At 38.7% G+C, this 20,779-nt stretch overlaps 2 protein-coding genes across 6 annotated transcripts in view; one reads left to right on the top strand and one right to left on the bottom strand.

Annotated features, from left to right (window-relative positions):
- TBCK (TBC1 domain containing kinase) overlaps window positions 1–19,914 on the bottom strand; it is an 87,471-nt gene extending 67,557 nt beyond the window's left edge. The window contains exons 1-3 of one of the 2 annotated variants that reach the window (XM_005484697.4): window positions 19,829–19,914; window positions 15,882–16,115; window positions 13,948–14,020 (exon numbers count right to left, since the gene is read on the bottom strand). In XM_005484697.4, coding sequence (XP_005484754.2) covers window positions 13,948–14,020; window positions 15,882–16,074 — 266 coding nt within the window. In that variant the 5' untranslated portion in view covers window positions 16,075–16,115; window positions 19,829–19,914. Of the gene's footprint in view, window positions 1–13,947; window positions 14,021–15,881; window positions 16,116–18,856; window positions 18,992–19,828 lie in introns of those variants that run through there. The other variant, XM_026791986.2, reaches the window with a different exon arrangement.
- Window positions 19,915–20,045: 131 nt separating this feature from the next.
- The window catches only part of AIMP1 (aminoacyl tRNA synthetase complex interacting multifunctional protein 1), a 31,825-nt gene continuing 31,091 nt past the window's right edge, over window positions 20,046–20,779 (top strand). The window contains exon 1 of one of the 4 annotated variants that reach the window (XM_005484694.3): window positions 20,046–20,192. In XM_005484694.3, the coding sequence (XP_005484751.1) occupies window positions 20,191–20,192 (2 nt within the window). In that variant the 5' untranslated portion in view covers window positions 20,046–20,190. The other 3 variants (XM_026791984.2, XM_074541070.1, XM_005484696.4) reach the window with 3 other exon arrangements.

The following is a 20,779-nucleotide window of genomic DNA, read 5'->3' as shown; positions in this document are numbered from 1 at the left end:
GCATGTAAACGATTAGTACATCATGAGGTATTCTAGCCTAAACATTGTTTCTCTGTGTTAAAAAGTAAAAGTAAATATAGAATATTTAAAAAAACAGAAGTAATTATTAATAAAAGTGAAATCTGGTGGCTGTTTGCGGAAGGCAGGCAGTGTGCTCTGCTGGCACCAGGGGGCCTCAGCCACCCATTTATTCTCCATGTTCTCTTGCAATTTATTAAAAAGACACCCCAGAACTCAGGCAAATACATGAAAATACTGCTTTGGGATTCTTTGCTTTTTAAGATAACTCTTCATGCCATTACAGCAATCAGGAACACACAAGTGGTAACTATTTTTCAATGCTCAGTGTTCTTGGACTCTTGATGCCATCCTGCTGGGCAGAAGTGTTGAGCCAAGTACCTCCCACTGGTCCTTCAGCAGAGAGAGAATTCTTTATACCAAGCTCTGCACTGTGCTGCTGCACCTTGTGCATCTCTTATTTATTAGGGAAAATGCACTGTGTGGTTACAACCCATGAGATTTGCATTTAATTCCAAAGGGCCTGACAACTACACTTACTGCTGTTATTAAGGCTAAGAGATTTCTCTCTTTATACTCCCAAGGCCAAGTTCAGCACATGTTCTCAGCCTCGCTGGAGATCGCTACCAAGGCTGTCCCTTTGCCTCAGTGGGTCTCAGTTCTGTCCCAGCTTCTACAGCCAACACCTCAAGCATTGCATCAGCCTTCAGCAAATGCAGAAAGTACATTCAAAAGCCACTTCCAGGCTGCAGTGTAACTTGACTTTTTAAAAGCTCCCGTAAACAGAAAAAGAAAATGTTGCTCTAAATGAGGAGGACACTTAGAAAAATCGAGTGTTGGTGGGAAGCTGTGAGCAGATTCAGAAACTTTTTTGCCAATTAGCTGCCAGTCTGTTTTTCAATGGACTAGTTACTGCTGAACTACAATAAATGTAGCCCTGATTAACTACTGGGCTTCTTGAACTGCAGAGGTATCAGCACCTGCCTTCAGCAGGAAGTGGAGAAAAAAAAACCCCAACAGTAAAAGCACTAGATACAACACAGGAGATGAAGTGGCCGAATTAAGTGGGGCAGGTTTGACACCAATCACACCATGAACCTAAGGAGGGCCATAAGGGCAGCTGTGTGGCCTCTTCATCTCAGCTGATGACCATGGCTGTGACTTCATATTACAGTAAAACCAATCACTCCCCTGCTTAAGGCAACACTCTAGGATGCAGCAAGTAAAAGCAAAAGTGTGAGATGCACTGGAGTTGCCTAGCTCTTCCAAATAGACTTCTTTTAAGGTTATTTTCCCCTCCACCAGCAAGTAAATAAACAAAATTCTTTGCAAAAGGAACACATGTTCAAGAAGCTGTCTGCTTCTTGAACAGAATTTTAATCCTCAGTCTGGATACCTAAAAATCTATTCAGCTGTAGCCTCGTCAGCCAGGCCTCTGAACAGGGGTTCTCTTCAACAGAAAGAATTGCACACAGGTATAAAATCAAACTGGTTAAATTTAATGATTATCCCTGGTTTGAAGAAGAACCAGCCATGAAAAGAGGTCACTTTGTGTTTATTCATACCAGAAATCATGAATTAAAAAACTGTTAGGATTAAAACCAATACCAGATTTGGGGCATATAACTTGAATGCATAGGAAAGGAAGCACTAAACAGGACTGTATTGCCCCCTCAGATCCATCCTGTAAGTAGGACAAGGAAAAAAAGATCTCTACAAGTTGAAATGAGCAATATTAGCCAACAGTACAAAACCCAGCATGGTTAAGAGAGGCATGTGCATGGCATTTGCGGGTGGAGAGAGAAGGGAAGTCGACTTAAAAACCCACAAAAAGGAGGACTGTTTTATTACCTCCAGAACTTGTCAGACCAAAAGCTATACCAGACAAATGACTAATTTCCACACTGTAATAGTACACAGGTGGCTGCATTGTGCCTTCACAAAAAATATAAACTTTTTCACTTAGCAGCCAGCCTGATCTCCAGTCTATTGAATTCTTACTGTTAAGGACACAAGAACATTTTCTGGAAGTTCATTCAGGAATAATAAACCTAACCTGTCAGGAAACAGATGGTTTAGCAGAGTTTCAATCTCTTGTGGTTCTGCAAACCCACTGGTGAAATCACCTGATTGCTTAGGAGACTGTTGTCACTTTTTGGATTCAGACAGGTTGGGTGGGGAAGGAAAGCTTCTTGGTACACCCACTACACTCCCTGATCCAAATGAGAACAACTTCTGGGCCAGCGTGAAAGGGAAAGTACTAGAAGAAGTTGGCATATGCAGAGTTTTACCTTTTTCAAAAGGATCAGATTTTAGCAGAGAAAGTGGGAAAGATGGATTATCAGGAACCAAGCAAAGATAATAAGCCCTAAAAACAATCAGGGGGTTGGAGAGCCAAGAATGAGCATACTCAGCCAGTAGGGACTCAGCAGTACCTGGGAAGAGACAGCTGAGCAGAACTGCCCAAGCCATAGGTCACCATAAACACAAGACCAAACAAAAGAATTGCTCTATTTAGAAATCAAAAGCTTTATGACAAAAATGCAGTATGCTGAATTCCTGCTAAAATAACCCAAACTGAATAATATATAGGTAATATTGTTGAAGTGGCTATTTTTTAACTTATGGTTTGTGATTAATGGGAATGGTAATGCAGTTGCTTGTAGAAGTGGGAACTGAACTCCAAGATAGGCTGCTCTAGGAACAAACAATTTATTGCAACTAATTATTTCCATTTTAAACAAAATTCCAAATTCTAAAAATAGTCATATTAGCTCAGACCAAAAATTATTTCAGACCATTATATTTTCTCCATTAAAAAAAAAAAAAAAAAGCAGGCAGATGCCTAGGAGAAAGGTAATACAGAGCAAGCACATGTGAAATTTTCTTTGATATTTTCCTGGCTTCCAACTTCCTCTAGTACAAGATTTCTTCTGAGTGAAAGAAAAGTTTGCCTCATGTCTGGCAAGCATCATGTCTGGTAATACCATCTACTAGATCCTGTGGCATTCCACACCCATCAAGAATTCTGTGGGTAAAAGCTCCTTGCTGTTTTATCATTGCTCGACTCTGGAGCAGGAAAAGCAATTGTGGAAAAATGCATTTGACAGCCAGCAGCATGGTAGTTGCTGCATACACCACAGACTGCTGAAGGGAAAATAAAAACTACTTCATGTATGACATGTTGAATACTGAAGAATAAGACGGAAATCAGAGATGGGTGGGGTCAGGAGGCTTGACTTATTAAACTGTCTGACTAAAAGAATTCCAACATGAGAAAAGAAACAATGAAGAGAAGAATTTCCAGCATTCATGTCAATACCATGGAAGTTACAGGTTCACACGTTTCTTTCCCTCCAGTTTAAAGGAAAATCAATGCCAATCCACACAAAAATTCACTCCATTATCTTTAAGAGAAGTGCATTCATGAATTAATTGGAAATACATATTCTCCATCTAAACAGTTTAATATGAAAAGAGTAATTGGGTATCTCAAAAAAGCTTCCTGTCTCCTTACTGTGTCCTGTCCCACCTTCCAGACTACATCACCTCCCCTTTTGATGCAGAGGCAGCTATTACAGTAATCAGGACATAGTAATTGTGGTGGTTTTGCAATAATTAATTTTTTGTGAAGAACGTGGGCATCAATCCCACTACCTCTCGTAGGTGCGCTGGCATCTGGCCAGTGTCAACCTATCACATTAATGTACCTGTACAGCAGGACAGGAGCAAAAACAGCAGGCTGGACCAAAATGAAGGCAGGAGCAAAATCTTGAGGAAAGGAGAAAAAATTCTGGCTGTTTCAAATATATGTGTGGTATTTTAACTGGTTATGGCCAGCTGTAAATTTAATTTCCTTTTATGCTTTTGTATCAGTCAACACAGAGCTCCCAACCTAGTTTTTAGAAGGAAGAAAGCTGTGCCTGGAAAGTACATTCAGTACTTAATGGACTATTTTGAATAAGAATGTTTCATCAAGTGAAGTGAAGTGAAGAGAGGCCTTATCAGAATCTGAAAACAAAACAGGACTGGTATCAGAAGGCAAGCCTCCTGCACAGAGTCCTGTAATTTTGTAGGTACTGGAGATGTGTATGTAGATTAGCACTAAGTCCTGCTTATTCATGCAGTGGCAATAAAATAAAGAGGAAATCATAACAAAAACTGGAACCAGAACCATTTTGACTTCTCTTAGGAAGACAGAGCAAGACCCAACACAGTAAGAGTATGCTGATGATACCACGTTTCTGAGTTTCTCTTTCCTCATACTTACAGTTCACAGGTACATACACTGCAATGCATGCTTAAATAAGTCCTCCATTAAATCTGTGCATCTTGTTCTAACATTGTCACATTCCTGTAAAAAGTACACTCTAAAGGAAGAGAACCTCAACAAGCAGAAGTCTTAAGAAGCTTTTAGCAGTGATAGACAGGAGTGAAAACATGGGTTTCTCTCCCAAAGCAGAGTGTCAGACAGGGTCTGCCCTGAGGAAGCACACCAGAGCAACACAAACCAGCAATGTCATCAATCACCATCCCTGAACTTGTGAAACTAATACACATTTGGAATCCAGGAAGGAGATTCATCACAAAAAATTGCGTCTGTTCAAAGTGAAAGGGAACCAGGTTGTGAACAGATGTAATGTTTCTGAACTCATAAAAGTGACAATATTTCAATACAAGCAAAACTATAAAACAAAGAAAATGACATTTGCAGTTAGTTCCATTACTGCCAACAATGTGGATAGACTGGTTAGAAGTGGTGTGGCCAAATGGTTCAGCAAAGGATAAAGTTTGGGTATAATCCCAGCTGAGACAATCACTACGTTGACCTCAAGAAAGCCATCTGACCTCCTTATTCCTCAATCAACCAGCTGGAAAACTGGATAAAAAGCAGAACTGGGTTGAAAACCAGATGTGCAGATAAACTGGGTCTTCCTGGGTAAATAAATTACAAAATACCCTATACAGAACATAAAGAGTTTGATGCAGGTGGGAATGGTTTATTTAGCACTTTATTATGTGTTTGATTAAAAAATGGCACTGGGGACCAAGATTGTAAACACTGCCAATTTACTTGGAAATGCATTCACATTACCAGAATGAAATGAACTGGAAAGGAATGCAACAAACAGAGAATAAGACACACACACAAAAAAAGAATTTTATAGACACAGTCCTCAGAAGTCTCTAACTCATTCACAAGGTTATTTCACACAGGATATCTTCAACAAGTTCATCGCTCACCTGAGGAAACTCAGAAAGCCCTTTCAATCCTTTTTTAAAGTTCTAAGCTGCAAGCCTGGCTTTAAAAGCAGCACAGATGATGTTACACTTTTATGACGGTCTCAACTTGTAATGTATGATAAAAGTCCATGAAACAAGAGATGAAGGCACAGATAAAGAACAACTTTATATACAGAGCATATAAATACAATAATAATTGTATTTATATGCTCTGTATATAAAGTTGAATACAACAATTGAATACAACAATTATATCAGACTGGTGATTTTTCAGATAATTATCACTTTGAATGATTTAAGCCATAAACCAAAAATTTTCAAACATTGCACCTTAATTCCTTTTGGACATCCAGCATTCATCCCAAAAAAAAGGGAGAGCAAATGAAAAAAGTAGTTTTGAAAAGTAAGTATACCTTCTAAAGTGGTAGTTTAATGAAACTTCCAGTGCCATCCTATTTAATGCACAGAACAGGAAAGACAATCCACATTCCTAGTTTTGATCTTGCCCCTGATTACCTTGTAAAAAGTTTTTTTTTGCATCTTAGCCTCAGCTGGCTCATATGTAAAACATGTAATAGTGATATATTACAATGGACCAAAACGTGCAATGAAATAAATTATTTCAATCATTAGATACAAAAATTAGATAAAGTAGCTCTCATTTAAAACTCAATCAAAGACTCAGCATTCTTACACCTGACTATACACACTGAGTAACATAATAGAACTAGATGCACAGGTGACAATAAAAGAACAAGACCTAACAGAGGGAAAAACAAGAGAACGACCTCAAAATATACAATAAAGGAGTAGCTCCAATAGCATTATATACATGTACCAAGTGTCACAAGGCCAAAATTTCATTGAAGGAAACAACACATCTCACATTCTCCTCTCCTTCTCCAAAAGGAGTGATCTCAAAAAGTAGTAGAATTAAAATCAATTGAAGTCAGATCTCCAAAAAGTTTTTGCTTTCTTTTGGACTCCTCTGAACAAAAGGCACCTTTAAAAAGCCATATATTGTGACTGATACTCCATCAATTCTCCCTGCTTCAACAGAGGGCAAAGTACTGATCTGACATTTTAAGATTATAGGAGTGCTTTTTCCCATTTGAGGTTATAATGTACAACTCAGTACAACTGCATATTTTACTTTATTTTTAAGGAAGACCTACACCTATGGCATAGAGAATAGAGTTTTACTTAACATCAGCCATATCGACTGTCTCCTCCACACTGCAAGGGAAGTGATGGGTCCCTAACCTCATCATACAAGGAGATAGATTCCCTCATTCTTACTGTGGTGCCCTAGGTGGATCAGAAAAATCTGATCAATGAAAAATTTTAAAAGAAAAGCTGAAAATTAAGGATAAGTATTGATGCAGTTAACGTTGTTGCAGCTGTGTGGCAGTATAAACTGAACTGACAGCTCTAGAAATCATGACTAGCTATCAATAAACAGTGCTCTCCTTGCAGTCAGAGAGGACTGGCTTTTTAAAATTAATTTCTATTGGCATCTCCATGAAAGGATTAAGTATAATTAACAAGCCACTTTCCTAATTAAAACCCCTTCTCCCTCAACAGAACTTTTAAAACTATGATCAAACCTTGCAACACCATACAGATCTTCTGAAGCCAGGCACCCGATGTAAATTACACGTTGCAACAGTGTTACTTTAACAAATAACTTGGCCATAACACATTTAAGAAAAAAATCTAAATATCTAAGGTCAAAAGCCTACCTAGGTATGTTTTAGCGCTTAGCTCAAAAAATCTGGATTCCTGTATCAGTGGTACAGATATTGCTAAAAAGTGAAACAGAATGGGAAGTTTCAAGAAGAACAGCCTGCAAATTCAAGTGATCAAAGAGACTTTACAAGTAGACCAATAAGCAGTGGTGCTGCTAGGAATTTCACAGCTAACACCTGATCTTGCAAAAGCTGCTAGGAAGTACATCACTTTGATCTATAAACCAGTACACATCATCACAAGAGGCAGGAAACACCTATCTGGAGAGGTAACCATATACTTACGTGTAGACAAAACAGATGCCTGTGACTATAAATTAGGAATTTATCAATCACCATACAATTAATACTAAATTTTCTTCAAAGTTACAAGAGAAATGTGATCATCAAAGGGGGAAATAAAGAGGGCTGCCATTGCATGTAGGAGAAAACCACACACCAAAATCTGCGAGACTAAAGGGCAAGAGAAGCAGAACCAACTGCAAATGTGCAGTAGACATACCCAAGTACATAGGAAGGATGACTGGCAAAACCTAAAAAGACAGTACTGGAAGTACAGGAAATCACACTTTGCAGGGGCTGGACAGTGCTGATTACATAAAAATATCAGGCATTAGATAACAGTAGAAGAAAGACCAGTTCATGCTTTGCCTGAAGAGCTCTCAAGCTTCACCACCTCCACTTTTAAGAACCACCAAGGGCCACAGCTGCCACTGTGGACTGCACAGCACCAGTCTCGTGGTACTGGATACACACAGCTAATTTACAGTAAGTATCAGTTCTGTGTACAGAGTGATGAGTAATAATATGCACAAGCTAACCTTTAGTGAGATGTATATTGCTAATGAATGAATGAAACCTTTAAACTAGCCTGATCTGCCAGCCTTCTAAACACTCCCATCACAACAGTGCCAATACCCTGGTACCTATTTAGTTACACACCCAAGAAGAGAATATCCATATGCCCAGAAGAAACAAATCTCAAACCACAATGACGTTAGAGATGTTTGCAAGCATATCAAGCATCTAAATAAACCAGCTGTCTGATCCCTAATCAGTGACAAATGTTCCCTTGAAGACATTGCTCAGTAGTCCAAAACAAGAACTTGCATTTAAGAACATAAAGTCCCTTTCTAGAAGGACGCACTATAAAGCAAGTCTAACAAGTGCTCACTCTTCCTTTTATCTTCTTTCTAGAAGAAGGATGAAGTGTCAAACACTGCATTTTGTTAAAATAACCATATACTAACCACATCTTGTTCTCACAGTCTACAGCAATTTTGATGCTAAATACAACTATCATAAATCAACATTCGGATTAATAATGTGCTTTAAATCCCCCAAGATTTGCACAGTACAACTTTGACATTTGGATTTTCAGCCATTAGCTCATTAGTACTAATTTGCTCATTAATGCAGAATGGAATTTTAACATGACCCTTACACAATTCGTTGCAGAATTATCTTGCAGGATGAAGCTACCCTCCTGCTGAGGATGGTGTTTTTTCTGTTTGAAACTCAACATTCTCTTTCACTAGAAACTGTAGACTCAAAACTCTCCAGCACTTTTGTTCTTAATTAACTCAGCATAACTCATCCTCTGTTTAAGACCTTTAATACCGCTTTTAGCGCGGAAATCTGTATCAAGTGTCTACAAGAACTAAAGAAAAAGCTCAGCTGAACAAAAGGTTGAAATAATCATACACTTTTTCCCCATGCACAGACATTATATTGTCATGATCTAAGCCCAGCTGGAAATTAAGCAGCATGCAGCCACTCATTCAACCTCCCTGTCTCCCCCTCCCCTCAGTGGATTGGGAAGAAGAATCAAAGTAAAACTTGTAGGTTGAGATTAGTGGCATAACTGACAATAAAGTAAAATACAGTAATAATGGTAACTGATAATAACATTGGTAATGAAATGGGAAAAACCAGTGATGCACAGAGCAATTGCTCACCAGCCACTGAGCAATGCCAGGCCCCCTCCCCAGACCCAGGCTGGCCTCCCTTCCAGGTCACTCCCCCAGCTGGTGCTGCCCATGGTGTGGAACATCCACTGCTCAGTCTGGGTCACCTCTCCCAGCTCTGCTCCCTCCCAGCTTCTCCTGTGAACCTCCTCACTGGCAGAGCATGAGCCAAGGAAAAATGTCCTTAACTCAGGATAAACACGGCCTAGCAAACACCCAAAACATCAACATCAGTGTTATCAACAACATTCTCATTCCAAATCCTAAACATGCACTGAACAGCTACTGAAATGAAATGAACTCTACCCTAGTTGAAATCAGTACAATTGCATACAGCTATAATACACATTTTAATAGCAGGAGGCAGACACTACCAATCTCAAAGAGTAGGATTCCTCACCTTTTTTTCCCCTACTGGAAGACAAGATAAGAAACAAGCATGCACTCACTGTTATGTTTCACATATAAGGAGGAAACACGTGTTCTGAAATGTCCTTGTGCTGCCATCAAACAGTGCAGCCAAATACACAACAAAAGAATTTGGTTCCATACCTAAAAAGATCACTCAAACAAGATATCTCAAGCAACAATGTTCATCTCTAATGCCTCATGCAAGCTGCACCCCTTTTCTATTCCAAACAATTGTTTTCTTGTGAGAGTAAAGGCAATCACAGGAGACAACCTATGCTAAAAGGAATGCTACAGGAAGATTGGCAGTCAGGCTAAAAATTGCTCACAAAAATGAACCAGTGCTTCTACATGAAGAAAAGCATAATTGGACAATATATAAACAATTCCAGATTAGCAGATAATCTTTCATCATACCTGTGCAAGTAAAGCATTATTAAGAAAGTAAAGAAAAAGTCTATAGACACTAAATGTCCAAACTACAGATCTTCACACATACTTAGGGGAAAAAAACCCTTTAAGTTTGTTTAATAATGCTACTTAATTTTATTATTACATAATTTATCCTTGTCAAATTCAGCCTTATTGTGATATATGGATTTCTCATGTGAAATTCCAACACAGACTTGATTCAAAGCAGAATACACTCAACCCATTAAAACTCTTTTCATATGCAGCTCTTCAAGTCAAATCATGTAAAACCTTCAGCCTTTTGAGGACTTGCACCTGTTTTACAAACATTTTTGAAGAATGCCTGGCTACTCAGAAATTGTTTTCCTCCCCATCTAATACCTTCTGTACCACAGTCTCACCTCAAGTTTGCCAAAGCATACTAACAGCAATGATGGCATGAAGAACTCTAGTCCAATCAGTGAACAGACAACTGTTTAATGTAGCCAAATAAAATGTACTCATCCGAATCCATCAGATCATGTTTTCTCCAAATCAGTAAACAGCTGCAGACACAGTCTGCTTCCCATCAAATGTTCCGTGTATAACAAACTATACCTTGTATCTGATGGTTCACTAGTAATTTTTCAATACCATGACTTTCAAAACATATGACAACTATATTTTATTGAAGAAAGGAATGGACTTAGACTGTCCAAGCCACAAATGGAAGACCAATCCAGAAACTGTACTGTAGGTGCCAAAAGTCTGCTGAATGTCAGTATTTTCTGGCATTTTTATTGTTATGAATACAAGTGCAGACCAACTTCTTCAAAGAAGAAACACACTTGAAGCATGACAGAAAAGGAAATGCTCACAACTCCTTTTATAACAGCACAGGAGCAGAGAAAATAACTCCTTTAACACTGTCTGGAAAAGGAATCTCAAAGGAGTAGTTGGAAATGTGTTTAAAAGATGGAGAACCTTAAAGATAATTGCACATCCTACATTCTGGTCTTTGGTAGCAATACTAATGACTAGCAACTTGGAAAAACTAAAATTTTGATTGCCACTTTAGTGAGACTGTTAAAGTATAAAACATCTACCCACAATGATTTTTTGTGACTTATTTTCAATTCATTCACAAGAAAAAAATCCTTGTATGCACAGGAAGACAGAGGAAACCAGCTAGACTGAGACACATTTGCAAATCTCTGAACAGCAATAAACCATTGTGAGCTTAAATCAGGTATTTACTATTTTTTTGAGACTGTACATAAATTCCTAGCCTTTAAAACATTTAACTGACTCCTGAAAATACTTCAGAAAGCTGATTTTCCACTTATGTGACTGTCATAAACTGCAATTAAGTGCATCCTTTCAGTGAGCACAACAAAAAGGATACTAAACTGAGAATATGCAAACAGGAAACAATGACCCGGACTACAATCTCTCTCAGGGAAGACAGTGGGCAGCATTCTGGTGAAAAATGGGATATCAATGCCTAAAATTCTTATCCCATACCATTGAATAAAATTCTAATCCTACCCTTATCATACCCTCTTATCCATGGTTGCAGCCTGAATTTCCTGTGGCACACAACTCCAAAAGAGCTCCCCTGCTGTTACTGTGATGCCCAGTGGAAGCACAGTAAAGAAAATTTGGATTAATGCCACTCTTAGAAGCATTAACTGCAGTTACTATGTCCACTTGTCTATCCTCTGAAAAAAAGAATACCAAAACACTAGAGAGCTGTAATAAATTCCTTTTCAGTACCTGCTTCCCTGTGGTAAGAATTGTGAAAAGCTGATACTCATTTCCTCCTTTGAGAGTTCCTGATTTTTACCTGATAAGAGTTCTTATGGCAGAAGGGAAAATTTACCTGAGAAGAATTCTTATAGCTTATTCCAGGATCCCAAAATGCAACACTCTAAGCAGAAAATAATCTGGCCATAAATTACCAAACACTTACTTGCATTAATCTTTGAAAATGAAGTTGAGCATGTCAACTTTGAGGACAATGACAAACAATCTCTGCAATTCCTGGGGACTGCTGACTCAGTATTGTTAGGTAATGAATGAATTAAGGAATTCTTGAATATGTCACAACTCCAATTTCTAGCAAATGTTTGATGGTATGTCAAGAAAATTACTTTCTGCATTGTGACAGAACACAGCAGCAAACATTTGAAGGTCTAATTTCCAAATTTGGCCCCTACATGCAGCTGATTTATCAGAATTAGAAAACCTGGGGAAAGTCTGAAGATAACTGATGAAAGAACATAGCTACATTTCTTTTTTAAAAATGTAATTAATATATTAAGGAATGTATGCTACACTTGATGCATGACTTCAGCAAAGATGAACTGCAAATAACTATCAAACAGCTGTATGGCCTGTTTTCCAAAATGTACAGAAAGATAGACTGTACATAATGTAATGTCTTGAATTTCAGCACTAACATAATAGAAGATTTCCTGCTGACTTTACATCAGCTTGTAGTACAGGTGCAAAGGACTTAGGTTACTGGCAAGCATAAGGAAAATTAATCTAGAAACCAGAGGAGCAGTTTCTCACATTCCATAAACAGTTTAAAAAATTAATTGCAATAGCACATGCATCAGCTCTGGATGTGTAGCCAGCTATGCTGTCACTGACCAATGTAATCAGAATTCATAAAAAAGCCAAATATTTTCTCCAGAGGTAATTGATATACACAGATCACATAACCAATAAGTGAGAATTGGTCCTTCCAGCTTATTTCTGGAAGTTTCTAGGTCTCCATAGGACTAAAAAATTCTGGTATCATTAAAAAAATAAAAGGAAAAGGAAAATGTCAGTCATGCAAGAAACATCATTTGAAGTGAACATAATTTATCCTTTAGCTACTTCTGCAAAAACTGTAATTCACAGTAGATGAAACTAAAAACTAAAAGCTGTGGATATACATATAGGCTTTATTGCAGCCCTTATCCTCAAGTGTCACAACATCCAGAAGAAATCCCAACTGACTCATTAAAAGAAAGATCTGATAGTAGAACAATTTACTACAGCAAAAACTCTCTCAAGACAAAAAAATTAAAGCCATGCTTTGTGCAACTACTTTTAACAGAGCCACAGCCCAAAGAGCTGAGGTAACATCACAAACTAAGGAAGTAACTTAGTTCAGCACACAAAAACCTGAAGTTGCATACCTTACCAAACTACCTAAAAAGATTTAAAAAATCCTTCTGGAGGCCACAAAAGACATGCTGGTATAAAAGGGCAAAAGGGATGTGCTTATAGAGCACATCTGCTATCTGAGAAAGTTTTACCACAGAATCTACCTAAGTACACTGCATCAAGCAACTCAAAGCAAATGAAAACAGCTACAGGGAAGCTTTCTCCAGAACAGTGCACAAGGAAGCAGGCAGTCTGGGCTGCTTCTCATCTGACACCAAGGCACACATGCTCAAAGAAGAACAGTGTGAGAACTGAATTTAAAAGCAATGAAAGGAGCTTCTGATGCTTTAACTGTTTTGGAACTTGGCACAATGGGAACCTGATGCAAAACTCTGTGAAGAACTACAACATATATCACACATGAAAAACCCTTTAGACCTAATATCTCTTTGCCTTAGAAAAAATGGAAGCTGTATGTCCCTTACTTTCCTCAAGCTACAGCCCTCTGCAACACGCACTGTCATACAAGTCCAAGTTCACAAAATGCTAACACATACACGGGGCATATTATCTGACATCTTGTTCACTTTCAAGATGATAAATTAATAGATTTCTACAAATAAAAAACACACAAGCAAAAATTCTATCTGTTCTAGTGAAAGCTGTATTTCATCACCTAGCAGACTTAACCTTCACATTAAATCTTAGAAAGTTCCATATCCTGTCACAGGTTTAATTTTATTTTTAAAAGGAAACACCAAAAGTACATTATTTTCTGAGCTGCAAAGTATTTCTTTCAATTGTAAGCAAATTCCCCATAACAACATTTCACAGAAATGAGTACTCCCACTTTGGGTGCATATTCTTTATCTGCTAAAAAATGTTTTTAGGTTAAACTTTAACAGAGTAAAATTTAGCTAAACCAGTAAAGTTAAAAGATGGTCCAGGATTTTGCCACAGATGATATGTGAAATAATGATGAGTGGATTTGAGTTAGCTTCACACCTCACCTGACAGGCTTTCTTTCTCGTAGCAAATCTTCCAGACTCTTCTCACAGTGTTCAGCTGCCACAACCAGTCTCTCTAATTTGAAAAAAAAAAAAGTATAAGAGGACTGGAATCCAAATTAAACTCTGAGAGTAGAGACTTCTTGTTGTACCTGTTTGGCAGATGTTGAAGTATTTTGACATACATTGTATAGAAAATTACACATAAATAAATGTTACAAGACATACAGCTTATGGATAACACCACTATTTTTTGTTTATGAGATACAGAAGAATATCTTCCCAGTTTCCTCATGCAAAGCACTGTCAATCCAACCATCCATGCATCCAGTAATCTCCTATCAAAAATGTTGAGACTGCCACCTACAATGCTAGCATAGATTTTTTTAAAAGTTTAATTTTACAAAAAAAAAAACCAAAAACATTTGAATGTTTTTGGGTTTTTTTTATACTCCCCATTTGAAAGCCTTTTGTGGAGGAATTTACACATCTAATTTATTTTTTAATTGTTTTGCTAGTCTGCTCTCACATTTCTCTGCAAGAGTGGAAACTGACATTTGCAAGCACAACTCCACAAACATGAAATCACTAGGCACAGAACTGACACATGGAAAGTTCTGCCAGTATCAAAATGATAACATTTGCTGCCAAATTTCCCATATTATATCAAAATTCTTAACTGCCATTCTAACCATTATTAAAACAGAACTCTCTCCTGACTTCATGGTTAGACATTTTATTTACTATCCTTCAGGTTACTTCAACTATAAGAATGAATTCTTTCCTTCATTTTTATCCACACAGATAAATCTTCATGTCCTTTACTCTTTTTAATCAAAAATGCCATCTTTTATTATTTTTTATTTATTAAATGTTATGTTAGTTAATATTTCCTAACCTTTCATCCCAAATAATATTGTAAGAAAATCCCAGGTTTTGTTTCAAGGAGTACTAATAAATACAAATGAAAATTATTAAATTTTTTAGACCTCCTGACTGCATAAGTGAAAAATTACATGTTTGAGGGCAAAGGAAAACACAAAGAACTCCCTGACTCACAGAATACTTCAGTATCTGGAGTTGGCAATATCCTAATTTTGTAAAAACCTGAAACATTCCATCATACTGCATTCTAAAAGGAAGAAAAATGACTTGCCCTACTTTATGAGAGCCTGCAGATAATCAAATACATACAATGCACTTTTGTATGAGAACAGTGTTGATTTAAAAGTTAAGGGTGACAGTGACTTAAATTGTCACAGGTGTTGCAGCCTCTTTGTGGAAATTATGTGTTGTAGTCCTGCTGAGCTTGCAACAGAATATTTAGAGCAGAAAAAAAGAAGAGAAGTTTTATTTGAGCTAACAATAAGTGTGAGAACAGGTACTGAAAGAAACCTTTCAAACCTGTGCTAGAATAAAGTAACGCCTGGTGGCAGAAATCTTAAAGAAAACAAAAGATAATAATACAGGAGGCTTGCAGCCAGGACATGAGATGGCAACACCAGCTGCAAATCAAGCACAAGAAACCTAACCATCACATGAAAATGTTCACAACATCAGAACATGGGTGTAAGAGTTCACCATCAAAAACACATCTATTTCCATATTCCACACAAAGACATGGCAGTGCAATTGAGCTCAGGAATTTCAGTGAGGTATAAAAAGAAGGAAGTTCTTACCTTTTATCTGTTAGTGTAACACAAAAAGACAGGACAGACAACTAATCTCTCCTTTCAGTCTACAGAGAAGAAGCAAAAGAGCCAATACCACTATCACAGTAAAGGAATTCACGAATTTTGAGACTGAAAACTGGTCACTTGCTGGTGCTATGAAGGCAGTATTCTGCTCAGTCACCTTAAAATATATTGTCACCAAAAAAAACCCCAACCCCAAAATTGTAATCATACAAAAAACTTGCTCGTTAAACAGATACTCACCATGTTTACCTCTGGTAATGTCAACGTACTGGCAAAGTCTGGGATGGGTGATTGTTTTCAGGATTTGAAATCTGCCCAGAATTTTTATGGAGTTAGGTGTTAGAGGGAGGCCATTACTTCCACAGACATCATGGGGCAGAGCTGAGGCAAAGAAGGTGGAGGCACCCATCACAGTGTCCTTCAAAGGAAACATCTTTCTCACACAATCTTAAGCCTTCAGAGCAATTCGTGTTCCTTCAACAGAGAACACAGATTAAAAATTTATCAGCAAAAGACACAGACTCAGGTTACTAATTGTTTACAAAATAATGCAATTAAGATTTTTTTTTCCCCTCAGGAAGTCACACAGGAGAAACAGAAAACTTCAAAATATGATGTCTCAAAATTTTTCTTTCTCTAAGAAAACAATCTTGTCCAAAGCACAAAATTCCCAATAAAAAATACTAAATTTATTTCTGAATCCCAACTGACAGCAACTCCATACATGTTGCACAAAAATCCTTATATACTAAACATATTTACTAGGTCTATGCAAATGGATCTTAGGAAAAATACCTTCTGTTTTAACTAATACAGTCCAACTTAGGATACAAAGCAAACATAAAGACTGATCTCATTTGTGGTTTTTTTTCCCCTGAAGAAAAACAGGCATGAGATATGTACTTTTACATTCTAATACATATCAAAATAAATCATATTGAATATAAATGTATAGTGTTAAGGAATCAAACCTAAAAAAAGCAAGGAAAATCCAAAACAGCTTTGATGACTGGAATATTTATATTTGTATTAAAAGTCTTATTTATAAAGATACAATACTTTCCTATCTCATGAATATTTCATAATTTTTTGCAGATGATTTATTTTAGGATGTGAACAATGCACATTACAGTCAGATTTTTCCACTGGAAAGACATCAATTGGACAGAGTGCAAGCACAAAGATTTACTGGCATGCAGCAGGTTCCAATTGGAAACCCATAAGTGTGTATTTATAAGAAGAACCCCCATTCCTGTAAAAACATCTGCCAAATAAACTACTCAACATCACAAAGAAAATATATATTAAACACTTAGAAAAAATAACTTAGTTTACAGATTCAATTACAATCCTGCTTGGCGCAATGATCCTCTAATGCTTGCTCTAAAATAGAAGAAAAGCAAGTTATTATGATTAGAGTGGAGGGGAGGGGGAGTAAGATTATGCCTAGCAGCAAGATGCATCATGTCTTGAAGAAGGTAAATATGTAGTGTACAATATATCTACTGAGGTTAAATGTTCTTATTTTTATTGTAGAAAAATACTGTTAGATAATACTTCTCTAATGCACTGTATCTGCATTCAGCTGACACTTAGAAAGGAATTTTATTAAAAATTATTGTTAAATTCCAACAATTTTAACCATTTTAAGTGATTAAACTTTCCTTGCACTTCAGATCACTTTGCTTACAAGGAGGAATTACAACACCTGGAATTTGTTCAAGTAGGCAACTGCACACTCATCACTTGTTCCCTTTGGTTGGGAACCAGACAGGCAAAAACAAGACCTAAGCATGAGATAAGCCAACAACCCTTCCTGTCACCCACCTAAGGGAATCAATAAAGAATTTTAACAGGTATGGAATAAATTCTCCTCCTACAGAGTTAATTACAGGGAATCCATGAAAGCAATGAAAAAGGTTTTCCAAGATATCAGCAGCTAGTTCTGTCAATTGTTACCCTCACAGTCAAACTCTGATCTTTCTTTAATTCTCAACTTACACAAATTCCAGAGACTGAGTTGAAAAATAAAATGAGTAACCCCAAACTTAAGCCTTCCACCACCTTTAGAAAGGGACACATATTACAGTTTAAATGAAAGAGGGTTTTTTAACAAATTTTTTTCAGTCTCAACACTTCTCTAGTAACTTACTGGCATTTCTAAATTCAAAAAGAATGGTTATAGATATTTTAAAAGTTCATCTGAAAAAAGCTCTTCTCTGACTGCTTTTAAATTGAGAGGGTTTGTTTGTTTGTTTTTGGTTTCTTTTTTCACTTCACATCAAAGTCTGGCAGAACTAGAAACACAGGAGAGTGCTACACATTGTCCCTACTGGATTGCACACAATTCTACACCTCCAACTCACTTTTACTGTATAGAAAAGACACATACTGCATTAATTTTATGATTGAAGGAATTAATTATATCCTGCAGAACCTCTTTGAAATAAAAACAGGAAGAGAAGAAGAAAGGTTTGTTATTCTAAACTGACACCAGAACCAGTTAATACAAATTCAATTTTGGGGTTGAATTCTGGAAATTCAATTCTGATAATCCAAAACAGCAAGGATGGAAGAGGAAGTGAAGACTTGTCTTATTAGTGTCATCTAAAATTACTGAGTCACTGTTTCCAAAGCACCATTTATTCCATGTATGAGAGACAGTCTGTCACATCTGTGAAACGTGCCTGGCATAAAGATGAGTAGTCCAGGAGTGGATTTGTTGCATCCCACCTCTGAACAATCTTCCCCAGCTCCCTACCTTCATCCAAATCCCCCTTAGAAACCTTCATAGTACACAAAAGCACTCACCAACATTCTCAGCAAAATCAGGGGAAAAAGAAGACCTTTAGAAATTCCTATTTAGGAAAAAAAGACCTTTAGAAATTCAATATTCAGATTAGCACTACTCTAAAAATTTTGCAGTAGGTATCTTTTTGATGTTCAAAAATGAGAAATAAATACAAAGTGGAACTCCAACTATTGAGCATTTTATTTGCTCCTCCAAATATCTATTGCTCTCAGAGAAAAGTGTTTTTTCTTCAGAAGTCAGCCTTTCTAGAACCATCATTTCCAACTTCACTGCATTTCCACTTCTTCAGTGCTAAGGTGATTGAGTTAAGGGAAACTAAGGATTTTGCCCTTAGGGGGAAAAAAGTTAAAACATAATAAATCTAATTCTCAGAAGCAAATATAACACATACAAAGAGACCAACCTGAATGAGTCCATCCAGTGAAACACGCCTAAAATTCCTAAAGCATCCACATGCAGAAATCATGGTAAATAGCCCCATTAGGAACTTGAAATGCCTGCTGACTGAAATGCCTCCTGAGTACTCAGGTGTAAATATTCCTTACCTTATGAAGGCAGCTTTTCTGAGTTAAAATATAACTATACTGATATTAAATCATTTTTAAAGCAATTGAGAGCAATTTCAGGAGAGCGGGTACCCTAAACATCCTATACTTAACACTTTTCCATGAAATCATGGTACGCTAAACAAAGTGGGCCATTTCACAGGAAGAAATTCTTCCATAGAGTAACTCTGCTCTTAAGTCTTAAAATATTCCTGCTACCACTACATATTATTAATTTGATATTATTATATTATTAATATAAGAAATATCATTAATTTGATATTTTTATCATCAAATTAATAAATATTATTAATTTTATAAAATGAAATAGAATATACAACTCTAACTAGTGTCGCTACTTCACAAAAAACCCTGAAACTGAGTGATTTCACAAAGTTTATTAAAATGCAGAATAGGTATAGAAGAAAAGTCGAATTCTGCTATATCAGCATCATAATGAAGACCTAAAATCGGGTTTATCACCGTTTGATTTATCCGACACACACGGATTGAGGAACTAAACCTGGCACAGAGGAATGGCTTTTAGCCGGTTCTCTAAAGGACTCAGAGAAATGCTGGGGACCCTGATCCCCCTGCGCTGCTACACCTGGGCAGTGACCGCTGGGGAACGGGAGGGGATGGGAAAGGGGAAGGAGAAAGGGGATGGGGAAAGGGAGAGGGATGGGAACAGGGACTGGAACGAGGAGAGGGACAGGGGAAGGGGATGAGGATGAGGATGGAGGGACGGGACAGGTACAGGGACCGGCGAAGGACGGGAGGGAGAAAGGCGAGAGAGTGGTACAGAGGGAAGGCAGAGGCTCCGGTGGTACCTGCGCCAGCGCCGCCGCCCCCGGCCCGCCCCCAGTGATGTCACTGCTCCCCGCCACCCGCTCGCTCTAGGGCCGTAGGGGCGATCCGCACAGTGCCTGAGCTTCATTTTTTTCCTCAACAAAAAACCCAACATAAACAAAACAAAACGAAATAAAAGAGAAAAAGTTTAACACCGTTCCCCCCGTGTGTGTGCGTGTTCTGCCAGTGTTCTGGAACGACGCGTTGGGCGCCGAAGCCCTGCGCGTGCTGGGGGAGCGAGGCGCTCTCGGGCGCCTGCTAGCAAACGTCAGGCGCTCGTTGGGGCAGCCCTGCGAGCGGGTCCTTCTTGGCCGTGCGGGCGGCGGCGGCGGCTCCTCGGTTCATGTGAGTGTCCCGGCGGCGCCGCGGCTCGGCCGGGCGGGCTCGGCCCGCACCGCGCCCTCGGTGCCCGCTCCGCTGGCCGCGGAGGAAACGGCGCTGTGGATGCCCTGGGGCTGCCCCGCGGGCCGGGCCCGGCCGGGCCGAGCTCTCTGGGGTGGGAGGGAGCCAGCGGGGCCCCGGTAATTTGCTGCTGCCAGTTTGCTGCGAACCGCCGGCGCAGCGCGATGGGGCGCCCCGTGGGACACGCACCCCGGGGTCGTAGGGAGGCCGCCCTCGTGGGGGAGTATCGGGATCGGAGCGGGAGCCGCAGGAAGCGGCGGCACGGTCGTGGTTCAGTTCATGTCAGGGGATTTATCCCGAGCGCTCGGGCTGTCGGGCGGCGTGGCAAATTCACATCTTTGCGTGGGGGACGCAGCCGTGGGTGAAGCGGCTCGTCTCAAAGCCGTTCGTCTCAAAGCCGTTCGTCTCAAAGCCGTTCGTCTCCAAACGGTTCTGGTCCTTTACTCGGTGCTGTCACTGGGATGAGCGCTTGGAAGCGGCCTAGGCTGGTGGGCTGTGCGAGGAGATGCTGTGTTAGCCTAGAAAGTGCA

This window comes from Zonotrichia albicollis, chromosome 5, assembly GCF_047830755.1.
Source record: "Zonotrichia albicollis isolate bZonAlb1 chromosome 5, bZonAlb1.hap1, whole genome shotgun sequence".
Taxonomy (NCBI): domain Eukaryota; kingdom Metazoa; phylum Chordata; class Aves; order Passeriformes; family Passerellidae; genus Zonotrichia; species Zonotrichia albicollis.
Note: the sequence above shows the minus strand (reverse complement) of the source record. Positions and strands in the feature narration are given on the sequence as shown.